Consider the following 16,249-nt stretch of genomic DNA (forward strand, 5'->3'; position numbering starts at 1 on the left):
TCATTATCAAATATGTAAAATGGTTATGAATCTATAAATGTGCGCTGTAAAGAAAAAAGGAGAGCATGTCCACACATGGACATAGCATCTACGAGCCCAGTCTCAGAAAGTTAGCCCTGCTGAAAACATACCATTACATTAGAATTAAAACTTGATAGTCTTGCTTTTTAAATAGTAATTTGCTTATTAGTTACCATTAGAGTCCATTAGTTTCCTCTAGGGCATATTTAGATCCCGTTAAGAAACCTTAAATTATTAGAACCCTTGTTCTAATAACAATTGAACCATTGTGATGTCAACCCATCACATCAAAATGTGCAAACGCAGCCGAAACAATTTAAAACAGATACTAATCTGATCACAATCACTTCAGGAGCTGAACTGAGACACATTACAGCAGCATAAACACACTGAAACCCCTCCCATTACAACGGAAACCCCTCCCATTACAACGGAAACTCCTCCCATTACAACGAACTCGCCCCAGAACAACTGAAACCCCTCCTAGAACAATTGAAACTCCTCCCAGAACAATTGAAACCCCTCCCATTACAACAAACTCCTCCCAGAACAACTGAAACTCCTCCCAGAACAAATGAAACCCCTCCCATTACAACGGAAACTCCTCCCAGAACAATTGAAACCCCTCCCGTTACAACTGATACCCCTCCCATTATAACGGAACCCCCTCGCAGAACAACTGAAACCCCTCCCAGTCCAACCCAAACTCTTTACATGTAAAGCCCCTCCCAGTACAACTGAAACTCCTCCCAGTACAGTCAAAACCCTTCCCAGTATAACCCAAACTCCTTACAACTAAAGCCCCTCCCAGTACAACTAAAACCCCTCCCAGTACAACTAAAACCCCTCCCAGTACATCCAAAACCCCTTACAGTGCAACCCAAACTCCTTCCAGAACAGAAACCCCTCCCAGTACAACCAAAACCCTGCCCAGTGCAACCAAAAGTCCTCCCAGTACAACTGAAACTCCTCCCAGTAAAGCATTAGTGGATGCAGTGAGGGATGGTGTTTACTGGTGGCAGTTAAGGCATTCCGAGTCCATGTGCTGATCTTTTCCTTTAAGCATAGATTCTCTGAATTCCCTGAAAGTTCGGAGGATTTTACTGTAGAGGGTGAAATACACAAAATCCTGTCCTCACACGCTCATACAGGACGCAGCCTTTCCTGGACGCTCCTTTCACACCCAGAAATAAAAGCTTCACCTGTTGAAGTTTTCTGAACACAATGTTTCTGGTCATAAATCGCTCCTGTCCCAACTTTTGTGGAACATGCTGTAAACATTAATTTCAGAACGAGCATTTCAAGTCACTGAACAAGACGTTCAGATAAAACCCCACGTCTCTCGTCTCTGCACTGATTTGGTTCAAATACAGGTCAAAATTGATTTCTAAATCATTGCTTTCAGTTTTTATCTGTTAGTTACTAAGCGTCTCGACCGTTTTTAGAACAGGATGACTTATTCTAGTCATAATTTCTACACAGCAAGTCAAGAAAATAAGTCAATATTAAATCTAATAAGCCGTAATTTCAAGATGCGGAGTGAAGAAATTAACATAACGCTGCCAGGAATGAGTTGCATGTTTTTATTTTATGTTTCTCTTCTGCCAGATACTGAAGGAAAATGCCTGGTTTTCCTCCTCCTGTTTCTGACAGCTTGACATTTTGACTTTTCCAAAAAAAAAAAAATTCATTTCAAGTAATAATTTTCTAGAAATTTTGATATTTATTTAATCACTTTGACTCTGCAACTTTGAGTTAAGTAATAAGTCATTATTTTGACTGATTTATAATCAAAGCTTTGAGAAGTAATTATTTATTAGATTAATCAGTAATTAATTAATTACTGACACCAGAAACTTAAGCAGGCAGGACTAAAATGATGCATTAAGAGTAAACCTTAATATTTCTAAACTAAGCTCAAACTGGGATTAAAGCTCAGAGCAACTGGATCAACTGATAAATGAACTAATTACACACCTGTTTTAATGAATTCATTCAACACCTAGAAATGACCAGTTTTATAAACAACCCATTGAAATGTATTAAAATATTCAGGGTCTGTTTATATAAACACCAGACACACGACTGGAAACGTGGCAGTGGTATAATAGATCCCGACTGTGGGTGACCTGGATGTCCAGCTCTACAGTTTATGAGGGGTTTATTATCTATTTACACCACGAAGCTGGCAGGACAAAGATCTCACAGGTGCTCACAGACAAACAGACCGGCTTCCAACAACCTTTAGATGTTGTGTTTAGATAATTTATTTTTTATACAGTAAAACAAACACATGTAGGAGTCAGCGTCCGTTTCCCGGGTCAGAACCGGAACGCTGTATTTGACAAAATGTCCAGCTGACAGAGAACCTCGATACTGTGTGCAGGATGAAGAGACCGACAGTGGCGAGTCGGGTTTGTCGACCGTGTTGAAGACAACTGAGGCTGAAGGCATCTGACCAGCTTTATTTGGGAGGCCTGTAGGCGATTTTCCGGCTCTTCAGCACTGACCACCTGTGTCTCTTCAGATAGTAGATCAGAGGGATGAGGATGGAGGAACCCATTAGCAACTGGAGAGGGAAAAACAAACAGCAGAAAAGGAGAGAGTTCAGTAAAAGTAACCCTTATATCTTACTCCACTATTGATCCGATTCTATATTTATCTTCTATTCCTATTTCTGTGAGATTAATATTAAACACCATTATACACTCAGTAGCCATTTTATTAGGTACTGTTTTATTAGGAGGCTGAGCTGGAGGTGGCAGAGATGAAGATGGTGACATTTTCGTTGGGAGTGACAAGGATGGAGAAGATTAGAAATGAGCAGATCAGAGGGACAGTGAAGGTGGAGCAGTTTGGAGATAAAGCCAGAGAGGCCAGGTTGAGATGGTTTGGACATGTGTTGAGGAGGAATAGTGGATATATTGGTCAAAGAATGTTGGAGATGGAGCTGCCGGGCAGAAGGAGAAGAGGTAGACCTCAGAGAAGGTTTATGGATGTAGTGAAGGTGGACATGGAGATGGTTGGTGTAAAAGTAGAGGAGGCAGTGGATAGGGCAAGATGGAGGCAGATGATCCGCTGTGGCGACCCCTAAAGGGAGCAGCCGAAAGGAGAAGAAGATTTCTTGTTCCTGTTGCCTTTCTATCATCTGGAACCAGTCTGCCCATTCTCCTCTGACCCCTCACATCAACAAGGCATTTTCGTCCACACAACTGACCGCTCACTGGATATTTCCTCTTTTTCGGACCGTTCTCTGTGAACCCTAGAGATGGTTGAGCGTGAAAATCCTAGTAGATCAGCAGTTTCTGAAATACTCAGACCAGCCTGTCTGACACCAACAACCACGCCACGTTCAAAGTCACTTAAATCCCCCTTTTCTGATGCTCGGTCTGCACTTCAGCAAGTTGTCTTGACCGCCTCTACATGCCTAAATGCACTGAGCTGCAGCCGTGTGATTGGCTGATTAGCTATTTGTGCTAAAGAGCAACTGAACTAATAAAGTGGCTGGTGAGTGTAGTTTGTAATTCATGTTATTGCAGTACTGCTTGCATTTTATTTTTTATTTTATTTGATGTTTACCTACTTTAATACTCTACCTTTTGTTTTATTTTTTGTTTAAATGATTTAATTTTATGTCTCTATTATCTATTTCTAGACTTTGATGTTCTTTTTCCCTTCATTCTCTTTTCTTAGCTTTTGTCTGTGTCAATCTGTAAAGCACTTTGAATCACAACTGCTTGTAGAAACAGCGACTTGATTGGAAGCATTTATTGCTTTACTGCAGTTCACGGAACTATACACCATTCAGGCAAGACGTTCTGACCACCTCCTTGTTTCTACGCTCACTGTCCATTTTATCAGCTCCACTTACTGTATAGCTGCACTTTGTAGTTCTACAGTTACAGACTGTAGTCCATCTGTTTCTCTGATACTCTGTTACCCTGTTCTTCAGTGGTCAGGACCCCCACGGACCCTCACAGAGCAGGTACTGTTTGGGTGGTGGGTCATTCTCAGCACTGCAGTAACACTGACGTGGTGGTGGTGTGTTAGTGTGTGTTGTGCTGGTCTGAGTGGATCAGACACAGCAGTGCTTAAGTGCACAGAGCACTTTTTTTATTCATCAATGAGATGACGAGGTGAAGGATTTATAATCAGAAACAAACCTTCAAGCCCATTCGCTTCCGCTGGTCGTGCTCCGGCTCGGCGGCCCATCTCAGGAACGTGCAGACATCTTTAGCCACCTGACTCATAGTGGCCGGGGTTCCTGTGGAAGAAGAGAGCAGAAGGTATTTTTATATTATTGAAGCTGCAACGAGAAGAAGAAGAAGAAGAAGAAGAAGAAGAAGAACAAGAAGAAGAAGAACAAGAAGAACAAGAAGAAGAAGAACAAGAAGAAGAAGAACAAGAAGAAGAACAAGAACAAGAACAAGAACAAGACAAATAAGCCCTCAAAACTTATTTGGGGGTCAGGGAACCGGCCTTATGACTGGTTGGTCGTCAGTTCGATCCCGAGAGCAGACAGTACATGACTGAGGTGCCCTTGAGCAAGACACCTAACGTCCAACTGCTCCCTGGGCGCTGTGGATAGGGCTGCCCACCACTCTGGGCAGGTGTGCTCACTAGTGTGTATGTGGTGTTTCACTGCACAGATGTTAAATGCAGAGATCTAAATCCACAGTGTGCAAAACACAGTTGGCTGGTGGTTCTGAATTTAAATTCAATAATTCGAAACTTCATCTGACCAACTGGAACAGAGAAAAAAAGAACCAGCAGTGCTACAAAAAAATAAAAAATAAAAAAGTATTAGACCTGAACACGGTTTTTGTTCAGTATTCCTCACTAAATCCAGTTAATCAAACTCATTTTGCTCTCTTTATAATGAAACATACAGTCAGTCAGTGTCTACTGTACTGTACTGACAAGATACACAATTTGTTTATGAAAGCACTATGTATTGTGACCTAATGCTTCAGGACAATGACATAGATGGTCCCGCTGTCCAGCCCCCAAAAAAATGTATAGTCATTTTTCACTTTTGGGACGCCTGACAATATTTTCCAGGACTGTTCTTAAAAAAAAAAAAAAAAAGAGTCTCGCTCTGACTAACTGCGAGTCTTTGCATGCACGAGTACACATCTGGCTGTTACACTGCCCCCAACTGGTACACAGAGAGAAGACAACGGGTAGTGCCGTTTATATGATTGTCCTTTTCTAAATGAAGCACTGAAATTAATTTATTAGTTGGAGATGTGCCTTCAACGTATCGCTATAGAACGAGAAGAGACTGTAGGAGGAGAGTCAACTGAAGAAATCAGGCTGGTTCCTTCAGCTTTGAGCTAGAAGGCTGGACAGAGGCAGAAGAGGTAGGACTGAGGAACAGAGAGCATATGGGGGAGTGGTGGTGGTGATGGTGTGCTTCATCACGGGAAATTAATAGGACATCAGATTGGAAAAAAGCTTCAGGCTTTTTTTCCCCTCCCAGACTTGAGTTATTCCACAGCTCTAGGTTTCCATATTCTTTCCTACAGGAGATTTGATAGTATTTTACAGAGTATATTAGGATTAAAGAGTTGTAAGATTACTTATTCCATCCTGGAAAAACTAAAGTAATTCCACTACAGACTGAGAGAAGTAATCACTCATTAATTCGTCATCAATAAACTATTCTGAGCATCTATGCCAACACAGGTGGCATTAGACGACAAGGAGATACCGCCGCCGACAAATATGTGGTGACTTTTCTAAAACTGTGACTGATTTAAATAGTGACTTTTCTATAAATTAAGGTTCAGTCTGTTTTTTTTGGCCAAGACCACTTTTATCTGGTTTGAGGCATGAACCCCTGACTGCAGCATGTCAGAGCGCCAGTAAGCTGTGGTTGTTTCTGACTGGTCTCTCTCATCTACAGACAGCTCACAATCTCTGGCTTATTAGGCTAAATTTCTCCACTTAAATCTTAAGACAATAAATGTTGATGTAATTGTAAAAAACTGATTTAAAAATTGCACTCCTGATATAAAAACGATTAATCTAAGCCTGTTTCTGTAAGAAAACAAGGCCATTAATGCATGTCATAAAAAACTATCAATCACGCTTTACTATCTCATAATGACTTGAGATGTTATAATAATGATGCACTTGCTATTCAAAATTTATTTTTCATTATTGTAGGACATTAAGGCATAATTATGAGATATTGGGTCACAGTCAATTATGGTAAACGTTCTCTTTATTCTGACTTAGTGGTGGACTGACTTACAGGCTTTCACAGGTGTCACAAACATGGACTAACGTACAGAACAATTTCCGGTTTCTACTGTTTTCAGCAACGCGATTTATTTTTCTCCAGTTTCAGACACCCAACATGTTTTGGCGGATTGACTATACGCGTGGTAAGGCTGGGCGAATCACACTCTTAACTTAGTCACGACAAAGCTGGACCTCTCTGTGCTCTGATGTGTAGCGAAAGCACAAACTGGGGATGAATATGTGGAGAGAAACGCTGATCCAGTGAGAGCTGGAGAAATATTCCACTGCAGACTGGCAGCTGAGCTGAAACTGTAATGAGAGTGACCTGATCTGGACCAACATCACAAACATGATACGTGACATCGGCTCTTATCTGTGGTTTACAAGCAACTCCTCTGCCCCTGCTCCGCCGTTCATTCATCTCTTCTCTTCTCCTGAAAAAGGGAATACGGGAATCTTTCAACATCATAACTCACCATCATCAAACTCGAGCACCTCGTTATAGATGGGCGGAGCCATGCCAATAGCCTGGCCAGGGAAGTAGGGGTTGTAGTAAAGCCCCTCCCTCAGAGTCACACCTGCTGGAGGCTCACAGTAACCAGTCAGGAGAGAGAACACATAGTCCTCTCCTCCATGCCTGAGAGAGAGAGAGAGACAGAGAGAGACAGACAGAGATTATAAACCAGTATTTCAGCACTAGAGCCGAGATTTTATATATATATATATATATATATATATATATATATATATATATATATATATATATATATATATATATATATAAATAAAACCTGTGGCTGATAAACTTTAAACTGTTAAATTCACAAAAATATCAGCCAAGTTTTACGTTTATATAGTTATATAGTTTAAGTGAAACTGCGCTTTAATAACTGACATAGTATAATTTAAAGAAAACAGAAGAAAAAATATATAGATTGATTTCTGTTTTGTTCCCAATACATTAAATTGATCAAATAAACAGTATTAAAGCATTAAAATGTGTAGAAGTGTCCTCTATATAGAGAATGTGTTTACTTACTTAGACACAACAAAAACATGTAATTTCAGGAACTTTTGTATAAAACTGAATCATGCAGGAATAGAGTGGAGTTCCCCTTCAGGACATTAAAACATCACATAATTCTGATACTGTTTAATTTGGATCATACCTTTATAATCTAAATAGCATTTCCATTAGTGTTTTTTTGACCAGAAATGCCCCATCTGTACACTATATGGACAAAAGTATTGGGACACCTCTTAATCATTGTGCTCAGGTGTTTCATTCAGTCTCATTGCCACAGGTGTACAAATCCAGCACCCAGCCCTGCCGTCACACACATTAGTGAAAGAGCGGGTCTAAAGAGCCGCTGGATTCCAGCGTGGTGCTGTAACAGGAGCCGCTGTCACACGAGTCATTTCATGAAATTTCTCCCTCCTAGATTTTCTATAACCAGCTATGAGAGTATTATTGAAAAGTGGGAGCGTTTAGGAACAACAGCAGCTCAGGAACGAAGAGTCAGACCACGTGAAGTTACAGAGCAGTTCGCCAAGTTCTGAGGAGCACAGAGCATAAAAGTCTCCAACGCTCTGCTGATCAATACCTCCAGAGATCAAACCTCCTCTGGCATCAACATCTGCACAGAAGCTCAATCTTAAAAAATGTGTTTTATTTTTTTTTTCTCCCCCAAAATGTTAAATTCAACAAATAATCAGTATTAGTGCATTCAAATGTGCAGAAGTGTCTCCTCTATAGAGAACTGTTCACTTACTGTCACTTAGAAACTCAACAAAACATAATTTTAGCAACTACTGGATACGACTGTACATATAATATCATTCTTCTTTTAAGTGAACTCCACACAAATGAATCAGACTTGCATTAAGCAATTCCACCGAAGTTGAACCCAGGTGTCACCGCGTATCTAAACGAAGAGAACCGGAGTGACCACTACCTGGCGTTGACGATATAGCTGAGGTCAGGAGGCAGAGCCCCGTTGTTGGCAGCGCGAGCAGCCTCAGGATTTGGGTACGGTTTGGGGAAATAATCGGAAAGCTTTCCAGGACGGGTGAACATCTCTCCTGACTCATCAGGGCCATCAACAACTTCAATCTGGAACAGATGCATGATGTTATTAAAGTACATAAAACGCGGTGACTGCGGGCTCTCGCTGCAGCACGGTCCACACCTCACATACTGTAAATAATAATAACAACAGTAAGCTTAATCTATAAAGCACTCTTAATACATAAAAGTAGTTCAAAGTGCTTCAAAGAAGGTTACAAGGCAAGAAGACAAATGATCGAATCTCAAACACAGAACTGTGCAGGAATTTTGAAAACTCAGTGGAGGTCCCCTTTACGGCTTAGTCTAGTCTAGCTTACTAATAAACTAAGACAATAAAACAAATAACACAAAACAGTTTTTTGATTGTATCTTTACAATCCAATTAGCATTTGCATTAGTCCTTTTTTTAATAATTGTAAATATACAGTACATTAGACAGACAGAGGGGGAAAATGCAGCGTTACAGAGGCAAGAGATATAATTGCACAAACACAGAAATAAGGCAGAAATAAAAAGACAAATTAGAATAACAATTAAAAGTATTAAAAAAAAAACAACTAAAAATCATATGTATAAAATTAACTCATAAATACATAAACAGCTGCATTAGTGTACAAACCGACCTGCTCTCAAGCAGTAGGACTAACGCGAATCTCATTACCTCCTCAGCTAATGCTTTAACCTCGTCCTCTGTGTGCGACACTCCCACCAGGTTACGGAAGGCCAGGTACTCCATACTGTGGCACGCCGCGCACACCTGCTTATACACCTGATAGCCGCGGCGGATACTGAGGAGAGAACAGAACGACTCCGGAGTCAAATCACAGGGAAAGTGCAGCAATGCAGGAGTGGACATGAGTAAAACAACAAAGATCGAGTGCACGGAAATCCATTTCATCGGTCATTCATCGTAGCTGATTCAGCGTCGCTCTCATTCGCCCATCATCAGCTGAAAACCAGATGAAGACTTACCTTAACTTACCAAACTGCTCTCTACCACGTAATTAAAGGGAGATACAGCTACTGGCTTTATAATTATCTACACACAACATCCTAAACAACAATTCTTTAACAGTAAAATGCTGCTTCCAAGTCTTATTACCAGTTATTACTGACAAAAAACACGGTGGTGGTAGAGTGATGGTCTGGGGCTGCTTTGCTTCCACAGGATCTAGACAACTTGCCATAATTGGCTGAACCATGAATTCTGCTCTCATGCAGGAAATCCTACAGGAGAATGCCGCATGTCAGGTCAAGATCCAAAGCTCAAGGGCACTGGCGTTACGCAGCAGGACAGTGAAAGCAAGTCCATCTCTGAGCGGCTCAAAAGAAACAATATTATGGTTTTGGAGAGTCAAAGTCGTGACCTGAATCCCATTGAGTTGATGTGGTGCCTTAAACGGGCAGTTCATGCTCGAAAACCCTCCAATGTAGCTGAATTAAAACAGTTCTGGAAAGAAGAGTGGGACAGAATTCACCCACAGCGACGTAAAACACCCATCACAAGTTATCGCAAGTGTCTGACTGCAGTTGTTACTGCCAAGTGCAGCACAATCAGTTATTAGGTTGATGGATGATGTAGGTTTTTTTTTTATCTTCAACAAAACGGAATGGTCATTTAAAAACTGCAATGTGTGTTTAATCCTGTTGTCTTTATCTGAAATGGGTGAAAATAGAAGAAACAGGAGGGGCAAATACTTTTTCACAGCACTGCAGACTAAATTTCACTGCTAACGGTGATTCATCATTGGAAATCTTATTTAAATCTAGACTTAAGTCTTTAATTGCACTGTACTGTATTAATTTGAATGACAAAGTCTAAGTTAAGTCTTTACTCCATTTGGTTTGAAAAAGACGGATGATGCTCTGTTCCTTGTTGATAAAATCTGCTTTATTATTAGTTTGCCAATTTCACCAGGCAAAGATAATGCACAGGGTTCTCCCAAGTGTTCATGGTTCTACACAGAACCTTTATCCGTACTAAAAAACTTTTTTTTTTTAAAGAGTGTTGTCTCAGGTCAGGTGTGCTACCTGGAGTGGTCAAGAGAGGACAGCATGCCATTATGGCTCCAGGGGTAGGAGGGAGGGTGCAGCTCCAGATCTGAAGCCTTCACAGACTGGTGCAGCATCAGAGCCAGTCCAGCCCCTCCGGTGGTCAACACTCCTAGCGTGGTCAGGGCCACCTTCCTTCCCTTGGGCAGACTGGCAAATGACATGTTGGCCTGGATGACAAAGCATGACACACCTGAGGTCACTAATGTTTCCATTAGTCTTAAAACAAGCCAAATACACACACACACACACACACACACACACACACACACATATATATATATATACACATATATATATATATATATATATATAAAACTAATACATAATTAATAACTGGGGGCAGTCGTGGGCTGGAAGTTAGGGAACCAACCCTGTGACCGGAAGGTTGCTGGTTTGATCCCCAGCGCTGACAGTCCATGACTGAGGTGTCCTTGAGCAAGACACCTAACCCCCAACTGCTCCCTGGGCGTCGTGGATAGGGCTGCCCACCGCTCTGGGCAAGTGTGCTCACTGCCCCCTAGTGTGTGTGTTCACTAGTGTGTATGTGGTGTTTCACTTCACAGATGGGTTAAATGCGGAGGTGGATTTTCCCCGGGTGTGGGATCAAAAAAGTATCACAATCTTAATCTTAATAACGAATAACAGTGATGGGCAGTACGCAAGCCAACAGGTTCTAATCCGTGTGCACTCACCAGGGTTGAACGATTCGGGAAAAACATCTAATTGCGGTTTTTCTGATCGATACGGCGACTGCGATTATTTTTTAAAATTCCAATTATTTTTGTAAACTGAAGTCAAGGCCTGTTATTCTGGCCAAGAAGACCAGAACAGCTACGTCTTCTGGCTTCAGACTCGAACACTGAACATGCCAGACCGCCAGATAATTGTGGTTGTGATGTCACAACACAGTCATTTGGTTGCTTCTGATTGGTCCAACTCATCTACAGGCAATTTGCAAGCTCTAAAATTAGGTTGATGTTCCTCACGTGAGACATTGTTCATTTAAAAATGGCCATAATTAATGTTGCAGCTCTTCCGATTTGAAAATTGCGCTCTTTTAAAATTGTGATTTCGATATAAAAGCGATTTCAGCAACTTTACTCATTTTTGGTGATTATTTTCAATCCCTGCAAACCAATATCACCTCAGGTTCCACTACTAATCACAATAAATGTACATCACCATGAAAGCGAGCTCTTGCTGTCACCCAGAAGGCTGTGAGGACAAACCAAACAATGCAAATTTACAGAGAGATTTATGGCTTGATGAAAAACATCTATAGTCCTACAATTCAGACAAGAACTGCCCTGTACTCAAACATTATAGGTGACCATAACACAGTGCTACTAGTTGTGTTACTATAGGAGGTAAAATTACTAAAGATTATAATTAAACTATTATAAAACACCAACACAGCTCCCTCACTGGACCCCAGCCCTCAGATAACTTGGCAGCGCATTCAGGAGCAGATAAGGACCGTCTTCCCTTAAAGAGGAACCCAATTTATCAAAATAGTGATGGGAACCAGACGTCCCCCTCTAAAAGCTCCTCACAGAAAGTTCCTACATGAGATGGTTCTGAATTCACTGCCTGATGACTGAGACGATGTTTTATGATAGTTTAGAGAACTTCAACTCCATTCATGGTGGAGGGAGACATGCAGGGCGCTGTGCGGCAAAATAGTCCCCAAAGAAAACGGATTATTCCAGATTTTCCACCATCAACATTCCATATAAACTCAGAAGACTCGTGTAGGTTCTCTGGTGGTTCTGGAGGGTAAATAAGGTGTCTATATCTGTGTTGTAGTCATGGCGACGCCTGGTTCCCATCACCACCACTGTAAAGACGTCTGAACCGTTTCATGTAGGAACTTTCTGTGAGGAGCTTTTAGAGGGGGACGTCTGGTTCCTATCACCACCACTGTGAGCAGTTCTGACTCGGTCAGTTTCTCTATATTCACCCTGAATGACTGTTTACATCACAACCCGTCGATTGTGTAGATTTCTGAAAATTCGGTGGAGTACTCCTTCAACGTTAGTGAGATGCCACTGAGGTTAATCCACATTAACGATATTTGACCCCTTCGCAGAGCTGCTAAGCTCACTGTAAGGACAGAAATATACAAGAAAATCTCAGTTAAACTCAAAATCTGGCAGAAGGGTCAATCTCACCGGATATACGGATAAATTTAACGCCAAGTTTACCTCAGAAAACATTTATATACATTAACAACGCAGAACACCAGGGGTTCGCTGCCACCCGGCCAGCTAAGCGAGCTAATTTAAACGGTTTCCAGACGCCTTATACTTCAGATTAACAGTCGATTGGCACCACAGCTTTAACAGTATATAAAACACAAGCCTGGCTGGCCTGGAATCCAGTTTATTTCTTGTAATCTGCGGTAAAAGGACCGTAACTTTGCCGTCGTTACACAAGCGGCTGTGTGACCTTGCTCGGGTTAGCTCACACTGCTAGCTCACTCTGACCCACTTTTCCAGCCCCTAAATCCGAACTACCGGTCCAGTCCACAACATACATGAAACACCACGTAGCCAAAGCTGCTGCTGTGCCCCTACCCGAGCTGTATGAGCCGTTTTCGGCGCATTTAGAAGAGCTCTGCCGCTCCGGGACAGCACGACCACTCGGAGCGCAGCCATTTTCTTCACCCTATCTCGGAAAGACTTCCTCCGCCGACGAGGCCGAATCCCAAATAGCGCCCTGCTCCCTATGTAGTGCGCTATGGGAGTCGCGATGCGTTCTCTTTATACACCTAGCGCGCTCCATGTCCACCAGAGATTTGCGTGCACGCAACGGAACCTCAAACGGTTTTCTGATGGACGTATTACGCGCTGTTTCGATGCACGAGGCTGCATGTTGAGACCGACGTAGTGCACTATGTAGGGAGCACGGAGCCATTTGAGACTCAGCCTTCCTTCGTCTCCTCTACCTGGAAAAAGGAAAACAGCGTTCATGAGACTCTCGCCGATGTGTCTGTTCTTCTTATAAGTGGAGAAAGTTAGGAACTTTTTTGATGTCTAAATGTATTTTAATCGTTAACTGAGGGCTTACTGAGTCGAAATGAAGTTATCCTTCTTTAACGTGGCGCCTCCTAGCGGTAGGAGGTCGTTGGAGGTCTGTTAGGATCAACCAGTAACATTTACACAGTAAAACGTAATAATTGTATTAACTTTTTTGAGGCTGGGTTCACATTACCAGGTTGAAGCGGCACAGATCCAGTTTTTTTCGCCCTAATGTGATTCAGATCTGGTGTTTTCAGGGCTGTGTGGACGCAAATCTGATCTCTTCAAATCCGACCTAAGCCACTTTCATGTGTGGCCATGTGACATTAATGTGACGGAATTCATGCGCTTTTTCTCACTGCGCATGCGCAGTTACCATGGCAACAGCGCCGAACAGACGTTAAAGCCTGTAAACGGTGGAAAAGCAGCTCATCTCACCTTTTTCTCCTTCGTCTGGCTCTAATAATGAAGCTGAGAGCTGATCAGAGTTAATGATCTTCTCAGCGAAGCTCGTTCTGCTCGTTAGTTTCTGCTGATGATGCAGTGATTCAGTCACGTGACATTACTGAGGAGAATGAACTCATGAGGATCAGTTCAGGCCGGTTCACCACATTAATGACGGATTTGAGTCGCTGACCTGTGAATCATCATGTCAGACAGATCAGACTTGAGCAAAATTTGAAATTTTCTGCGTAATGAAATGTTTAAGATGTAAACAGAGTCATTCAGGGTGGTTTGGTGTGAAACGAGTCAGAACTGTTCACAGTGGTGGTGATAGGAACCAGACGTCCCCCTCTAAAAGCTCCTCACAGAAAGTTCCTACATGAGATGGTTCTGAATTCACTGCCTGAAGACTGAGGCGCTGTTTTATGATAGTTTAGAGAACTTCAACTCCATTCGTGGTGGAGGGAGACATGCAGGGCGCTGTGCGGCAAAATAGTCCCAAAGAAAATGGATTATTCCAGATTTTCCACTATTTTCCATCATCAACATCAGCAAACTCAGAAGACTTGTGTAGGTTCTCTGGAGGTTCTGGATGGTAAATAAAATGTCTATATCTGTGTTGTAGTCGGGGTTCCCATCACCACCACTGTAAAGACGTCTGAACCATTTCAGACTCTGTGAAAAGTCTGTGGGATTCCTCTGTAAGTGCTTCACAAAGAGATGAGTAAAACGGCTTTACTTTAAAAGAAAACCAGTTTACTGTGTGGAAATCCAGAACTCGATTAAGTTCGGGTAAAAAAATTATACAGCATTTTTCTACAAACATCTGCAGTGACAGCTGTAATCCTCTAGGTGTCAGAGTGATGCCACAGCTGAGTGGACAGTCCTAAACTGCGAGTTCATTTGGATTCCAGCAAGAGCAGGAGATGAAGGTGGAACAACAAACACGATTCCTCATTCATAAATCAATTACTCTGCTGAAGAAGGAAAACCCGTAACGTTTACTGTGATGTTAAAAGCTGCAGTGCTTCTTTTTGTGTATTCATGCAGTAACGGCCAGTCTCACGGGCGTGAGGACCTGCTCACAGCGAGACCTGCTTCATTTCTTATGAGTGAGGATATTCTCACTGTAAGCCAATACAGATCGAGCTGTTGTTTGTTTTGGGTTGGTGGACTGGGTTATTCCGAGTTAGGAGAACCGCAGAGACATAATTTAGCCTCAAACCCAACAGCAGGGTCCTAAGTGGAGCAGCCGCGCGACAAAAGGCCTCAAAATTGCCCACCTTGGCCAGATAAGCCTGGGAAAATTGAGCATGTCCCATGAGGCAGGAGGGATGCTGCTGAAAATGGGTTCTAGCACCAAAACAGACCACACCTCGGGGTGTTCTACCACTGTGTTTAGCGGAAAATCCACTGACTGCTACTATTTGCTGAAGGCTGTAGGATTGAGTCCTGATAGCGCATCCAAAAGGCCACCAAATGACACCATTTCGGAGAATAAGTACAGCTGAATTGGTCAATTATGAGCACATGTGCCTCAGTGAATACTCTATCGGCTCCCATTCATGCTGGAATGTCGATAACTGAGGACCATGTGAAAGTGCAGGAGAGAAGTCAGCAGTGACGCTGCACTGGGATTGAGGTTGTGTGTTACTGCTGTAAGTCAGGCCTTCTCGATTTGCCTAAGAAGAACATTTACACCATTTATTTAAAGGATAAACAAGGAATTCATTTTAGTGACACAGTTTCAGACACGCACGTTTGCAGACACCAACATTTCTTCCAGAATCCAGAGTGTTGAAGGGGAATTCCACCTAAATATATCTGCCAAATTCAGAGTGTGAGGTGTAATCAGTGAGATTGAGAGGGTTTGGTGTGAAATGGTTCAGACGTCTTTACAGTGGTGGTGATGGGAACCAGGCGTCGCCATGACTACAACACAGATATAGACATTTTATTTATCATCCAGAACCACCAGAGAACCCAGACGAGTCTTCTGAGTTTATATGGAATGTTGATGATGGAAAATAGTGGAAAATCTGGAATAATAAGTATTTTTGGCCTGCTAACAACCTCCATGTATCCTTTCACCACAAATACCTTTCACCATCAGGGTTGCCAGGTCCATGTTTTACATTCAAATTGTGTTAGTTAAGGTGCTCCAGATTATGGTGGACAAACCTTTTGCATTTTGAGCTAGAGTTTTTTTTGTGGAACTGGCAACCCGGCCTGCCATATGAGGTGCTAAAATAAACAAGATCTGTGGACCACCTTTACAAAGAAGAGCAGGTCCCCGAACAAAAAACGTTTAAAACGGAAAATAAAACGGAAAACGATGTTGGTAATTACTGTAGAGAGTTTTGTTAGGAGGGAATTCAATGTCGAGGTTATA

The 16,249-nt window shown here is 42.1% G+C and overlaps 1 protein-coding gene across 1 annotated transcript; it reads right to left on the bottom strand.

Annotated features, from left to right (window-relative positions):
• Positions 1 to 2,264: 2,264 nt before the first annotated feature.
• Positions 2,265 to 13,117, bottom strand: LOC108433700 (cytochrome c1, heme protein, mitochondrial). The gene is made up of 7 exons (XM_017708434.2): positions 12,970 to 13,117; positions 10,370 to 10,560; positions 9,000 to 9,126; positions 8,226 to 8,383; positions 6,747 to 6,907; positions 4,185 to 4,285; positions 2,265 to 2,590 (listed from the first exon to the last, which is right to left on the bottom strand). Exons 1-7 carry the CDS (start codon positions 13,048 to 13,050, stop codon positions 2,486 to 2,488), a joined length of 924 nt encoding a protein of 307 aa, XP_017563923.1. The 5' UTR covers positions 13,051 to 13,117; the 3' UTR covers positions 2,265 to 2,485.
• Between the last annotated feature and the right edge of the window lie 3,132 nt (positions 13,118 to 16,249).

This window comes from Pygocentrus nattereri, chromosome 26, assembly GCF_015220715.1.
Source record: "Pygocentrus nattereri isolate fPygNat1 chromosome 26, fPygNat1.pri, whole genome shotgun sequence".
In the NCBI taxonomy this organism is placed as follows: Eukaryota; Metazoa; Chordata; class Actinopteri; order Characiformes; family Serrasalmidae; genus Pygocentrus; species Pygocentrus nattereri.